The following is a 14,999-nucleotide window of genomic DNA, read 5'->3' on the forward strand; positions in this document are numbered from 1 at the left end:
CCTACATGGCAACCATTGGAATGCAGCTGGTGAGTATCGCAGTGAATATATTGCATATTCAAGGCTTTAAACCAACTATGATCTAAGCTCTCAGCTACTAATTACCTATTAACTAAATACCCTCTTGACATGAATTTCATTTTGCACAAAAGGGAACAAATAATTTTGTACTCCCATTTATTTTCAGTACAAGATCTTTTTCCCCCTATGGAACACTCCGAAAGGACACTAAATAGTACGGAAAATTTATGTGGAACTGCCAAACATTATCTGAAATTACCAATCATATGAATGAATTTATAGTTCAACTGTTGCAAACGACATAAGTGTATAAAAGTGATAGGTTCATAGCCCAACGGATCATTTGCATGAACTTTGGCTTCCTAAACATGGTTTATCTTGAGAAGATCTGATCTTGTATCCTACTAAGTGAGGAACTGATATTATTCAACAAACTTTAATGGAGAAATAATTTTTTTTCATGTAAACCAAATAGTCATATATAAATAAGTATTACACTGAGTACATATCTTAGAGAAGGAAAAAAAGGTGCATCGGCAAAGATAAGTACTTTATTTTCTTTCTTGATAGCCTTGAGCACATTTTTCTTTCTGTTTTTGCCTCAGCTTCTTCTTAGCCCCCTCGAGTTCCTGTTGAGCTATGCTTATGCCAGTAGGACATGAGACTGCTACGCCACAACAGCTTGACACTAAATCAGTCTTGTTGATGGAGCACACATATTACAGTGATGCGATCAGATTGTTTTCATAAATGCTGAGACATAATCTATTTAACTATCCTGATATTTGATTGACATTGCTACTATTAATCTCATCTACTCAATAATGAGAATTGGAGAATAGAGAAACCGACAATTTTGAATATGGTAGAATAAATGTGACTCCTGCTTCGTGGTATCTCTTCTTGCATTCATGCATAGAATTCTTTGGGCCAAAGGTGGGCAATTCAACAGACTCAGGCTTTAAGCTGTTGCAGCTAATGATTTGGAAGCCACTTCCCTTCCTGTCCATTTGCTGGTGGTGATGCAGGACTTTTCCAGTTCCTGGATGGCCATATCTTCGTCATCATGTTGTCCTTCAAGTGTCTAAGCATACTCCATTTGCAGATGCAGTGCCACAATTAAAAAGAGAAGCCTTCAGCAGCAGCTGCTGCGAGAATACCACTGCATAAATCGACACTTGAGCAATTCATCAAATATCTATGGGACATATTAGCTATTTAGCTTCATTTAGCTGCTGCAGAAGATGGACAAAAAAGAACGGTGGTCGCTTCATTTAGCATGATGTAGATTTAGAGGTAGAGAGGAAAGGAAAGGGTGTGGTGCGTACAGTTCCGGGGATCAAGGAAGAAAAGGGAAACCATAAATCCTGGTCCAACGTGGCACAAAAACTTTTTCCATGCTTGGTCCTGCATTAAGAAGCACCAATGCATCAGTTCTCGAACAGACTTGGCTCAGATTGAACCAAAATTTGAGTTGGGCAACAGAGGAGCCAGAGGACCAACTGCCGTGAGGCTAGGAGCTACAACGAACATTCGCGAACCCTTGCCTCTCATGCAGCACCACGAAGCCAAGATCAGGCAGGCATTTCCACAAACAGGCGGTGCGCAAGGGTTCCAGTTTTCCATTAGCTAGTTGCTTGTACATGTATGGAACGCGACGGGTCTCGCTTACCTTGGGCGCAGCGGGAGCGTTGCTCCCTCTCCGTCCGGCGAGCGCCTCGATGTTGACCACCACTCCCGCGGGCGCTTGCGCGGCGTCCATCGGTAGCTCCCGTACGTGGCGCGGCGATGGATCGAGCAGGCTCGTTCGACCGGAGTACGACGATGGCATGGGAAGAGGAGGACGAGGCTAGCTGGCCGGCCGGCTAGGCATCTATGCGTAGCTCTTCGGCACTGGCTGGTTGCGAGCGAGATCGATCTCTGTCTGGGAGGGGCGAGGAAGGCGATGGATGGCAGAGGCGACGCGGGGAGTCGGCTAGGGTTGGGATATGGCCGGGGTAGGGAGGCACGTCAGGGAGCTGGCCGGGGCGGAGGCAGCAGCGGCCCGGGCCGGCGCGTGAGGGAGGCGGCCGGGTGGCGTGAGAAGGCCGGCGGCGCTGGTGGGATCTGGAGCGTCGAGTTCGTCACGCGTAGGGGCTGGGAGTCGCGCCGCCGGGGATGCGCGACCGAGAGGATTCCCGAGGTTTCGGGTTGACAAAGAAACAGGGATCAAACCGATTCGCAATCGAACGGACAACATTGCACGTTCGCCGGATCGGACGGCTAGTGGACTAACGGGTGACGTGGCCCTATCCGTTAGCCCGCTTTTGGTCCAGGATTCGTAATATAGAGATAGAGATAGAGATAGAGATTTGCACTCTTCCTCCGTAGTCAGGCTTAAACCAAACATGCTCTGAACTGTGTACCCATGTGACGTCACGGGATTATCCTGTGGATTTTTTTTTTCATCCTTACCATTTCGAGGACGTTGACTGATTGTTCTGCAATAAAGGATTAGAGAATCATTCGAAAATAGAAAACGGAGGGAGAGAGAAAAAGGTAAACTATGAGTTGTGGGCTGCTTCCTATGTGTGGATTCATTACTGGCCCATTCAGTAGACTGGCGTACTCGGGCTTTTCTGCTGGGCTCTTTCTCGATGGCAGCAGCCTCTCGACTCACTGACTCCTCGAAAAAGAAAAAAAAGAAAAAAAAACAGAGAGGCTTACGTCCCAGGCCTCAGGTTCATGCATCACGGCCATGTTTGGTTAGGGGCTTGAAATTTTTTTCACAAAAGACGAATATATACATGGAGTATTAAATAAAATTTATTTGCGAAATCTTTTCACGGGTAGGTATAACTTTTTCGAGACGAATCTAATGAGCCAAACTCCACCATGATTTGCTACAGTGATGCTACAGTAACCGCACCTAATCATTTTCTAGTCATGTGGTCAAAGGCCTTATTAGCTAGAGCACATGCTACAGTACCATAATTATGGAGGTTGTTTTGTAATTAAACTTCATTTAATACATCTAATTAGTGGTCAAAGGGCAAAAAGTTTTTATGAAAAAAAAATTCACCCCTAACCAAACAAGGCCCACATATATCTTTGAGCTATCAGCAGTTGTGTTTGCTCAAAAAAATAAAAAAAAGGTTTCAGAGTACAGAAATCAGAACTGTCGCTAATTCTGCAATCTCCAAGAAAATATAGGTCTGCTGTCAGAAGGGAATTTCTTCTGGAAGGATGCAAGGCAAAGATGAAGTAGACACCATCACACCAACCTACCTGGGAGGCCTTTGACGGCGAAAAATACTAGAAGGTAAAAACAGATTCAGAGAAGCAGCGGTGGCTTGTAGCTGAAGGCTGATCTTCAAAGTTTAGGAACAAATAGATCAATTGACCGTCAGCGACATAATACAGTTTTGTGCAACGGGAACAAACAAAACGCAATGAGTGAAAACTGGATCATCATTATTTCATTCGAGTGTACAATCAATGCTTTCATTCCCAAACCACAAGACTTTCTGCAAGTCCCTGCTCTGATCTTCTATTTTACACGAAAACAATATGCCTAAAATGCTATTCTATATGAAGGGGATTGGAGGTACGGATAATTAAACATTTATCTATTTTTATACGTTCATACAGAATGGTTTAGATGAACAAGGGTCCAAGTTACATGTACTGATGGTGACTTTATCTGTAGAGTCCAAAGAAATGAGCTGCGCTGATCTGAGCTGGCTTCTGTTACTTTGGCAGCGGTTGGCACCGACGGCGCATAGACGGATGCGTCAGTGGGGAACTGGAGACTTTTGACAAATCCTGGGAGCAACAGCTGCCTGATTTGCTCTGACTTCTACTGTCCACAAAAATTTGACCTCTAGTGCTGATCTTCAGTGCTCGCTAGAGTTGTTTGCTTCGTCTCTGCTTTGACACTGTGCTTATTGGAACCTGTATTCAGCTGTGGAGGATCGAATTTCCATCTGCATCAAAATGTCACGCAATTAAACATCTACTTTGGGGAAAAGACTGACAGTTCACCATAGTTAGGTATATATATATGTGAATGTGATCCCTGAAGCAAAAATGCAAAATTCAAAATTGTTTGGTCTTTTCAATTCAATTAGGCGTGTATTGATCAAAATTCAAAACTCTGTTCGGCAGCCAGTTTCAGCTCCAGCCCAACAGTATTTTCCTTTCACACCACTCCAGCCACCAGCTCCAGCTCCAGCCAGCCCAACAGTATTTTTCTCTCACACCACTCCAGTCACCAGCTCCAGCTCCAGCTCCAGCCCAGCGAACGGAGTAAATGTGACAATAAGAGATGCCAACAACAATTACTAGTTTTCCTCTAGATACTCTAAATCTTAAAATCTGAATTTGTGTACACCTAAGTCGACCAAACACCAAAGTTATTAGTAATGACATGCGCACAAAATAATACATAAAAAAGGTTCTGCAGATGCAACAAAGGTACTAATATATTAGTACTTAGGCTGTTTCCAGCAAAGACCCAAGGCGAATGCGGAAAACACCGCGTATCCGCACCCTGGCCCACCACAGGCGCTGCGGAGAGAAGACGCCCGTTCCAGCAGCGCACGGATGCGGACGCATAAAGGGGCACGGATAAGACGTTCGCATCCGCAAGCCGTGATCCAAAAGGCATGCGCAAAGTACTATGGGTCCCGGCACTGTCAACCTTTTTCACTGCGCAGAGAAGAAATAGGGAGCTGCGGGACGGAGAGAGAAACCGTAGGAATCCACATCCTCTCTTCTCGTCCCTAGCTTTGCGCATCCGCATTGGAGACCTACTGGATTGGTGAACAGTAGCACTCTGCTACCTATTTTAGGGGGGATAAGAGACCTGCTGGAAACAGCCTTAGGAGTAGTATTGGTCTAAAGAAGTTCCATCAGTTATGTTAATTGAAGGATCGCTATGAATATTTAGAATGACCTGGCTCAGCTTTTGACACAACGCATAGGACAGCTAGATTAGGTGGCCATGTGGAGCAAATAGAGAGCCTTTTGGAGAAAGTAAGGTGAACGCAATAATGTAATCCTTTGTGATTAAACAACACGCACCACGAGGATCATGAAATGATTTGATTCGAAATCTCTTTTTTCTGTCAAGAAAATGTACTTGTTGCTTGTTGATTTTACAGGTCATTGTTCCACTTATATATTAAAAGAATCCTAATATTATGGCTGGATTTAGGGAATACTAAGTCTGATCATGTGCCACGCTACAAGAAGAAGACACGAGAGACGAAAGAAACAGGAACCGACACAAGCTCTGTTTCGTGAAAATGGCAACCACCGCCGGGGTCCGGTAGCCAAGACTGAGATAGACAGATCACAACTCGCCGTCTGTAGTCTGTACACAAAGAGTATTCTGCGACAGCGCTGGTACTCCTGTGGCAGTGTTCTTAAAAAATGTCCCTGCTATGCCCGGTCGGCATGTGATTAAGGCCTACACGTACACGAATTGCTGTCAAGGGATCGCCCCCACCCTACCAAACCAATTAGGAACACCATGGCCATCATCTCCAACCATAATTTGCGCAACCAAACCTACCTCGTGTCGCACCACGAAACAAAACCTAGATCTAAGCATGGAACTAGCAATTTTTTTCCCGAAAGACATAATGCAAGTAGTGTATGCAACTAGCACAGCATGGGTAGTTAATTATCAGGCGGTAATGCTAATTGCAGAGGCAACAAATTCCAAACTAGCAGGCGAGGTCTCCGGGGAACTTACTCGTGTGGGAATTTGACATCGTGGAGACTGTCTGACCGGAGCGACCACGCGAGCGCCGCCTGGGCGCAGCTGGCGAGCGGCTCGACGCGGCCGGGGTCGGTGACGAGCGCGAGCGGGCTGGCGGCGCGGGCGTCGGCGTCGTCGATGGCGCCGAGATCGCGCACCCACTCGGGGCGCTCCTTGGCGTCCTCCCAGAGCGCGCGCGCGTTCACCACGAAGCCGGCCCACTCCAGCCTGCTGGACAGCAGCATGTCGCTCCGGTTGGCCGGCAGCACGGTCTCCTCCGACACGTGGTAGCCCACCAGCTTCCCGGCGGCGTCGCACGACGGCGCCTGGAGGAACGACTCGCTGGTGCCGTCGTCCTCGCCCAGGATGCCGACGGGCACAGCGCCCACGGTGCTCACCTTCTGCGCCTCGTCGAACAGCTCCGTCCGGAGGATGCTGTTCTCGTCGGCGAACACCACGATCCCATCCATCCGCTTCGCCCGAATCTCCCTGCGCGTTAATGATAAGTGGAGATCTGAATTATGAAGGGGAACTGCGCGAATTAATCAGCGAGAGGGGTGTGATGAGATCCCATCTAGTCTAGTGATCCGATTCCGAGGACGCGTACCTGAGGGCGTGCATTCGCAGGGACGCGGTGGAGTCGCCGGGGCCGGTGATGTGGAGGAAGTCGAGGTTGGAGCGGGAGAGCACGGCGGCGACGGCGTCGGTGCGGTGCCCCGGCTCGACGACAATCCACATGAGCTGGGCGTCCACGAGTCGGAGCGTGTGCGCCATGGACGTCAGGGACGGCACCTGGAGCGCGGAGGTGGTGGTCGGGGTGACGGCAATGACGGGCCTCGGCGGCTCGGCGCCGCGGTGCTTGCTGGTGCGCTGCGCGTTCTGGAGGGCGGCGAGGATGCGGTGGGCCTTGAGCAGCTCGTTGGGGTCCGGGTGCGGCCACGGGCGGACGCGGATCGGGTGGCGCCCCACGAAGACGGGGCCTTGGTGGTGGTGGTGCGGGTGGGCCCCGATCTCGGCGGCGACCGTGGTGGTGGTGGTGACGGTGGTGGTGGTGGTGGTGGTGGTGGTGGTGATCGTGGAGGTGGCGTTGCCGGCGGCGAGCATGACGGGCGGGGACACGAGCGAGACGAGGTGCGCGGCCGGGTTGATGGGCGGCGTCGGCAGGAAGAGGAGGTAGACGATGAGGCGCGAGAAGCGGAAGCCCACGGCCATGGAGGTGGCGCAGAAGAGCGCGTGCAGCAGCAGCCACGCGGCCGGCAGCGACGGCTTGGCCGGCTCCGGCGCCGCGTCGGGCGGCCCCGCCGCGGGCGCCAGCCCCGGCCACAGCGGCCGCAGCAGCGGGAGCTTCATGCCGCCTGCGCCGCAAACGCGCGCGCACCGAGATCCCCCGCGCCCCCCTGGTCTCCCTCACCCCTGGCCCCTACCTGCGGCCCGCCGGTGCTCCTCTCGCGGCCTACGCGCTATGCCAGCGGGCGGTGGCAGTGGCAGGAGCCGGCGGAGGTGGGGGTGGCGCGGGGAGCGAGCCGGACAGCTGGTGATATAAGCGTGGGCGTGGCTCTGTTCACTCGTCGCGAGCGCTGCTGCTAGGCTAGGCTAGGCTAATTATTAGGAGCGCGGCAGCGGCCGGGATGGGGCAGGGGGGAAAGCAGGGCAGCAGAGCAGCGGCTCGGCTGGTGGCGGATGGTGAGGTGGGGATGGGCGATGGCCCCCGCGCCCTGGAATTTGGCAATTGGCGCGGCGGGGAGGGGGGGCAGGGCGCCTGTCTGGTGCGGCAAGAGCCCGGAGGGAAAAGGACACCCAAGTGGGTGGGTGGGTTGAGGTGACGATGGCCATGCCCATGACCTGGGTTGGAATATTTCGGTCGTTTCGGCAGCGAGCGTAGGCGCTGCCGCTGACAGGAGAACACGCTTTCGTTTCCTCCACAGCTCTGAGCCTCTGACTGAGCTCCCCCGTCTTAAGAAAAGGTCATTTACTTTATACAATTTTTAAACCCTCCTGTAAAAAGGGTAAACTCCATGAGTTCCACAAGTGGTTACTGCACTGCAAGCATTGGCAAAGGTGTCATTACTGGATTACTACAGCGGCGGAAAGGCATGACACGAGGTGATGTAACCTGCGGCAGCAGTGATCTGGTACTGTGATGAATGTGCGCCATGCGGTGGCAGCTGCTGCTGCCGCTGCCGCTGCCGCTGCCGCTGCCGCGTTCTTCATTCTTCTGGAGCGACGCGCGAACCGACGGTGCGCTCGTCGCAATAAATCCAGTCCGTATTCCGCCTCCGCGTCGTCGTCGTACGCACCCGCCGTCCCTGCCGCCGAACTCGACCACCCCATCATTTGCAGCGGAGTACGTGGAGGAGGAGCACACAAGCAGGAGCAGGTCATGGCAAAAGAATAGGACACGGGACGCGCTAGACACGGCGCCCGCAATGTCAGTCGGATCCTGGACCTCTGGATGGCGGCGAGCCCATCATCCCCAGCTTCCCTTTCCGACTCCAGGATTTTTACAATGAATGGCTTTCTGCATTCCATTCACTGTATTCAGCGGGTTGGAGCTGGAGGCTGGAGGCTGGAGTTGAAGTGGTGTGAGAGAAAAATACTATTACCTGCCTGATGATTGGAGGCTAGTGCTGGAGCGATGTGATAGAGAAATACTATAGGGCTGGAGGCTGGTGCACCAGCCGAACACGGTGATTTTCTCATTTTTTTTTCTAAATCGGTTGAGCTCGATGTGGAAAGAGCTTGGTGAATGGTGATCAGCTGCTACTGCAGTGGCAGAACTTGTTTGTACTAGTAATACTGCATGCAAACCAATCTGCTACGACCCGCGTGCCCTTTTAAACTGCAGCGGGAATTTCCTTGTCGCTTGCCCTGGCCTTTACAGGGGAGATGGCATTCACGTGGGTGCCCATGAACTGTAATGCTTTCCGGATCCATACCAAATCTGGATTTAAGTATAAATGTGGCACTGTAGCATCATCTGCGCGCCATTTACCATTCCTCTTCCAGTCTCCATTTCTTTTTCCGGTCGAGGTTGAAGATCTCCTTTCCGGGGGACAGACAGACAGAAACCAGTTACCCCTTCACGGTCAGGGAAACTGCCGCTCAGGGGCGAAGCCAGCTGAAAATGGAGACGGGGGTCTTTGCTATTGCACACCGGGGTCTTTGCCTTTAAGAACAGTGATGAACAGTAATTCTCATTGAGTTTTCAGAAATTCATCGGGGTCGGCTGACCCCGGCGAGCAAGTGTAGCTCCGCCCCTGCTGCCGCTCCATTCATTTCTTCAGAAAATCAGAGGAACAACTTGTGCGACGATTGGATGAACGGATTTCTTGCAAGAAACCGCTGGGAATGGGTAGTAGTACACCTCGACACCTAAAAAAATCGCGAGAAACCGAAGGAGCTGTGTGCAAACGACTGGGAGCTTGCTTGAAGAAACGAAAGCTCGGGCGGTACAGATCGAGCTGAGTCCGGGCATAGTTATCAAGGACTGTTTGCACTCGTGCACGCATTTGTCAACTGACAAGGGTATAAACACACCATCTCCATCAGGTGATCAGGGCATATACTACAGAGAACAGACAAAACCTGTAATGCCAATGTGCATGCATCAGCTAACAAAAACACAGTTTTTATATTAAAAAAAGGAGCTAACAAACACAGATGACATAAGCAGGTTTCCGTTTTTCAGATGGATATATACCATGCGACACCTACGCTCTTGGTGTGGCGCTCACCGGCCGCCCAAGGCTTTCGTTGGTGAATACAGCTTCTGAACTACCAATCCTCCGTCTAACAAACAATTCGTGGTAGGAGTAGACCAGCACACTGAGCGTTATTCTTAGTCCAGTACCAATTGGATCTCCTTTTCCTGTCCTATTTCATGCTTTGAACACTTGTTTTCTGCGTGGAAGTCTGAGCATCTATCTGTTCTGCCCAGTCCGACCTACTGACCGTTCGGTGAAACGTGAACATAGGACATAAGCATCACTTGCACAATATAATTCATAGTATGACCATGCGTGTGACTATGAGGAGCACGAGTCAGTCATTTTTTTTCCTTCCCCTTTTCGCATCTTTTTTAATTGTTTAAGATGCCATATGCTCGAGTGCTCATCATAATTACTGACTAAACAGCCAGCTAGCTCATGGGATGGGATTAATCATTTCCTGACGAAAAAGCGACGTCTGGGTTGCAATTAAGTGGAGTCTTTCTGCACTTCTCCATTCTCTTTCCCTTCCTCTGCTGATCTCCATGCTTTTGAGCATTAACTAATCCCCATTACCTTCTTTAGGCGCCACTCGGTTGGAGTAGTGGTTGGGGCGTCCTCGCTTACGCTAAACGCCGGCCGTGCCCAGCCACGAGATCGATCGCAAAACGCAATGCTTTCACCTCAAGGGACACAGGGTAAAACAGGAGGCTGAAGAGCCTACGTGTGCAGTGCAAACTGGAAACCCTTTGCCGTGTAGTTACAGTTACTGCGAGGACGGGCAGGCAGCAAGGGGAGCCGAAGTGAACAAGCAAAGCAACGGCAGGTAAGGGTAAAAACCACCATCTGCCGGCGGTAGGAGCCGACATGGAAGGGAAGCAGCGGGGACAGGTTGCTTAAGCAATCATCGTATAATTCGTAACGGAGCGTGGTGTTTCCCCAGCAGAAAAGGCGGTTTCTTGGTCCTCCCTTTTGCCCGTCTTTGCATCCGGACACGAGTCGCTAACTACTGTTAACTATTTCTATGTACTGATCACATGCTCTGATTGAGCCTGCACATGTCTGAAAACTGTGGTGGTGGTGCGCCTTGCGCAGTACTTTCTCCATCTTGAAATGGAAGCATTTTGGTTTGTCCTAATTTAAAATATTCTAAGTTTGATAAAATTTATAGAAAAGAGTAATAATATTTGAAAGTCAAACGAGAATAGTTAGATCTATTATAAAGTATAATTTTATAATTTATTTACTTGAGTGTAGATACTAATATTCTTCTTTATAAATTTGATCGAGTTTATCCTATTTTGACTTAAAACAAATCAAAATATCTTTCATTTTAGGACGGTGGGAGTAGGTTAAAGTGACACCCTGGTCCCTGGGGAGGGAGAAAACGGGGCGATGTGTGCTCGTCTACATAGTTTTGCATGTGAGTACATTGGTAGCTGAAGGCCTTTGTTTTTGTTCAGAAAAAAAAGGGACTTTACAGTCCAGATTCCATGAGTAATTGGCAATTTTTTCTGGTACCGTGTGCAATCATCATGTAATCTTCAGCCTTTTTGGATGCGATTTTGCTGTAGGCTTTGTAAGAAAAAGGTTCCGATGTTCCATGCTTAAGCTTGAATCCTTCACATTGCTGTGTTTCCATTTCATGCGGTTGGACCAAAAATGGAAAGTGCTAATTTGATCAGACGCACCAAAAAATGGGAAACTATCACTAGCTACATTTTCAAGTGATAATGAAGGGACTCAATAGAATATAATGAATATGCTTTGCTTGTAAGTACAGGGACATTGTTGACAGTAATATCAGTTGATTGCAAGAAACAGCCGAATTCAGTGCCTGTGTGTCGTAGTGTGGAAAACCACAGCCGGGTGACGGAATGCACCCGCCCAATCCTAAGTGTAGGATGAGCTTGGGAGCAGTCAAGGAGTGCTCGATCTAGAGGCGAATGAATGCGAGAAGCACACAAGGATTTAGAGTGGTTCGGGCCGCCGGAGCGTAATACCCTACATCCACTGTGTGTTGTATTGCCTATCCCCCGAGTGTGCTCTCTGAGCCCGAGAGGGAGGATATGTTCAGAGTGTTCTGAGAGTTGTGACTCAGTTGTCTTGGTTTTGTGGACTTGAACCCCTTTTTCTACCGTGCGTGCTCTCCCTTTTATAAGCCCAAGGGGAGCAGTACTATGAGCGGGACCCCGACAGGTGGGCCAGACGATGTATTATAAACTACACTTTGGCCTTCAATGCCTCAGATCCGGAGATCTTGTCGTCGGCTTCCGTGCGTAGCTTCTGACCAGGGATGGTCTTGAGCTGTCCTGTCGGAGTAGAGTCTAGCCTCTGGAGCTGCGTGTCGAGGTCATGATGAAGCGCCGAACTACTGACTCAGTCCGCTGCAGCAGCGTGCACTGTTGCTCCAGTTAGTAGCTGGTCATCATGACTCGTCACCCACGCGCGCGGCGCTGAGACACTGCTGCGTGCCTCGGTAACAGACGAGCCGCCTTGGAAACAGGCGGGCTTACCGTGTTGTCATGTCACGCCTGTCCAACCCGTGAGTAGGTATCCGATGCCCTGCTCTGGCAGCGCACGCCCCAACCACCAGCATTTAATGCGGCAGGAGGGCTGGCTTCAGGCAGAAGACTCGTGCCTGTGTGACACGTGGCGGCACCGGACCCGGGGGTCGGCGGCCGCGCCCACAGGGGCACGTGGCGGTTCCGGACCCCTGCCTAAGCGAGGAGCGGAGGTCCAGAGGTCGGCCCTGTGGGACACGTGGCGGCGCCGGACCCTGGGGTCGGCAGCCGCGCCCACAGGAGCTTGCGAGGGCTCCGGACTCCTACCCAAATAGGGTGCTGGGTCCGGGTCCCTTAGCTGGCTCGATGACTCAGGCCTTCTGGAGGTCCGGCTTCCACTTGTAGAGGCCCAGGTCCGGCCCGCGGAGGTTCGGGACCTATCTGCGGGGGTCCGGACCCATGGTCCGTGGTTGCCGCTCCTGAGCGTCTTTGTCCTTGTCTTGTAGGAGAGGGTACTCCTGTCTGAGTGTACCGACAGTGGCCCCCGGGCCCACCTATGGGTGAGGTATTAACCCGCAGGTGGGGCCAAATCCATGTCGTGGTTGACGCCTGCTCGGACGGACCGCGCCGGTGTTCTCCGCGGGGGAATTCGTCCTGTACACAACTTAGGACTGGCGTTTAGTAACTTGCTCACGTGGTCCCGGATCCCGTTGGCAGAGGTCCTTTGAGATACGCAGCCAGACCTGTGGAACAGAGCTTAGGAGGCCAGGCCTCAAGCTAGAATGAGGTCCGGACCTCTAGGTACGCAGTTCCGGGTATTTGGGCACCTGTTACAGAGTGGTGGAGTGCGCAGGCTTAGGGTACGGAACTAGGCTAAGCGGCTGCACAGGGCTCCGGACCACCCCCGGGAACAAGCACCTCTTCCCCGAAGCTGGCTCCTAAAGACCCGGACCCCCCGTCTAGCCGTAAGGGGGTCCCAATCTGAACCACATGCCGGCCAACTCAATTCGGACACAGGAGTGGGAACCACGCGGGAGTTAGTGCAAACAGAATGCGTAGATTAAAATTGGAATGTATCATCCTTAGAGGCGAACTAAGAATAAATTTTTCCTTTATAACTAGATGTACATGAGATATGCGATGTAAGCCAGAACACGGGTTTATGAGACCGGAGCTGTCCGGACCTCCGGGCCCCCAGTCTTAGGTGCTACGGTACTCGCCCTAGGGAGGTACATCATGCAGGCTTAGGGTATGGAACCAATCCAAGTGGCTACACAACTCCGGACCTCCCCGCAGGGTGAGTACGATTCCCTGAACCAGGTTCGCAGAGGTCCGGACCCCTCCACGAGGGAGGCTCACCGGACTGGACCACACGGAAGTGCTACCTAGTTACAAAGGAAAAGGTTTTATTCCCTACTGGGCCTCTAAGGGTAGGACTTACAAAGATGTAGAGTCGGAGGTGCGATCGGAGTCGGCTTATCATAGGAGAAAGCCACCAGAGTCGACTTAGTGCGACCGGAGTGGGCTTAGTGCGACCGGAGTCGGCTTATTCCACCCATACAGCCAATAGCCGAGCGGGTGGAACCATTTGCAGGGTCCGAGCCGGTGTGTGTATTTGCTTGCATGAGTCTGGCATGCTTCGCAGGACTCACCAGCTCACCTGCATCCTGAAGGCGAAGTTGGCCGGTAAAAGCCACGCCGGAAGGCTTTTCCAACCTGTGTGCGGGATACCTCGGAGGATGACTTCCGCACTCACCTCCTTGGATCTCTGCGAGCAGCTCGCAGCCCTCCTCCTGGGTGATGCACCGCGTGAAGATGCGATTGGCGCCACGGCGGACCGTGTGTCACCTAGCCAACCGCACTATGTACTCAGCGGATACATATCTTCAGGAAGGATCTTGTCTTTCAGGTGGTCCCGAATCTCGGAGATCCGTGCATCGGGACCTCCCTGAGCATCTTGGATGTGGCACCTCAAGGTCTTCCCGGATCTCGGAGATCCATGCATCGGGGTTCTCAATGGTGCCCACAATCCTTGGCGGACCCCATAGATGGAGCACCGCAGGGACGCTAGCTTCGAGGTGCTAGACCGACCCCCTTCGCCCAGTTCGGCAGGCTAGGTGGATGGTCCCAACAGCCGTCTTTCGCGGACGCCCTCAGACATGAGTTGATTCCCTCACGGAGAGGTCATCTACTGCCGGGAAGTGTGCACGAGGAGCGTGTTGGAGCACCAGTGCGTCGAAGTCTGGGACTTCTGGCTTTTTTCCGGGTCGGGACCCGGCCGGACCCCTGAGGTAGGGCCGCTTGTTGTCTTTCGTGATGGCCGGACCATCACGTTCCACTTGGGGGGACTGCTGGGACCTCCTGCGTTGGTTGCTCGGACCTCTCGGCGACCATCAGTATGTTGATCGCCTTCGTCGTCGCTGGAGGCTTGTTCACGCCGCTTGCTGACGTGCTTCGCGAGCTTCTGGATCTCGCAGCATTCGGAGGCACTGTGGTGGCTCCCGGGGTGGACAGGGCACGGCTTGCTGTCGCGGCCCTGCTGGCGGGGCGTTTGCCGTGCGAGTTCCGGTCCCCGGGCGCTATGGCAGCGACCGGGGTGCCAGATTGCGGAGTGTCGACGCCGTGGCTTTCCTCATCGTCGCTGCAGTGAGCAGCGGAACCCGGACCACTCGTCTGGGCAGCCCGAGCTTGAGGGGCTGAGTGCCATGCACGGCCCTCAGCGGCCCTGGCGCACTTGTCCGCCAAGGCGAACAGGGTGGTGACGGATTCCACCTGATGTACGGCCAGCTTCTCCAGCATCTTCTGGTCACGGACCCCCTGGCGGAAGGCAGCGATAATGGATGCATCTGAAATACGTGGAATGGTTCCGCGTACCTTGGAGAAGCGGGAGATGAATGCCCGGAGAGTTTCTCCGGGTTGTTCCCTCACGGCATGGAGGTGGGCTTCCACGCCATGCAGCTGGTACGCGCAGGCGAAGTTCGCCGTGAACTGCGCGTAGAGCTCCTCCCAAGACTGGATCGA

The 14,999-nt window shown here is 52.2% G+C and overlaps 2 protein-coding genes across 4 annotated transcripts; both read right to left on the reverse strand.

Annotated features, from left to right (window-relative positions):
- Positions 1-484: 484 nt before the first annotated feature.
- Positions 485-2,185, reverse strand: LOC120641991. 3 transcript variants are annotated; one of them, XR_005662480.1, is made up of 3 exons: positions 1,694-2,185; positions 1,350-1,428; positions 485-1,256 (listed from the first exon to the last, which is right to left on the reverse strand). XR_005662480.1 is itself a non-coding variant. In XM_039918361.1 (3 exons), exons 1-3 carry the CDS (start codon positions 1,850-1,852, stop codon positions 1,098-1,100), a joined length of 324 nt encoding a protein of 107 aa, XP_039774295.1. In that variant the 5' UTR covers positions 1,853-2,185; the 3' UTR covers positions 485-1,097. The 3 variants fall into 3 exon arrangements, 1 of the variants encoding a protein (XP_039774295.1); XM_039918361.1 differs by having other exon boundaries at positions 485-1,183; XR_005662479.1 differs by lacking the exon at positions 1,694-2,185 and adding an exon at positions 1,525-1,682 and having other exon boundaries at positions 485-1,428.
- A 1,268-nt stretch (positions 2,186-3,453) lies between these two features.
- Positions 3,454-7,438, reverse strand: LOC120641992 (probable glucuronosyltransferase Os04g0650300). The gene is made up of 3 exons (XM_039918362.1): positions 6,375-7,438; positions 5,762-6,256; positions 3,454-3,986 (listed from the first exon to the last, which is right to left on the reverse strand). Exons 1-3 carry the CDS (start codon positions 7,115-7,117, stop codon positions 3,884-3,886), a joined length of 1,341 nt encoding a protein of 446 aa, XP_039774296.1. The 5' UTR covers positions 7,118-7,438; the 3' UTR covers positions 3,454-3,883.
- Between the last annotated feature and the right edge of the window lie 7,561 nt (positions 7,439-14,999).

The sequence above is a fragment of the Panicum virgatum genome, chromosome 7K (assembly GCF_016808335.1).
Source record: "Panicum virgatum strain AP13 chromosome 7K, P.virgatum_v5, whole genome shotgun sequence".
NCBI classification, from domain to species: domain Eukaryota; kingdom Viridiplantae; phylum Streptophyta; class Magnoliopsida; order Poales; family Poaceae; genus Panicum; species Panicum virgatum.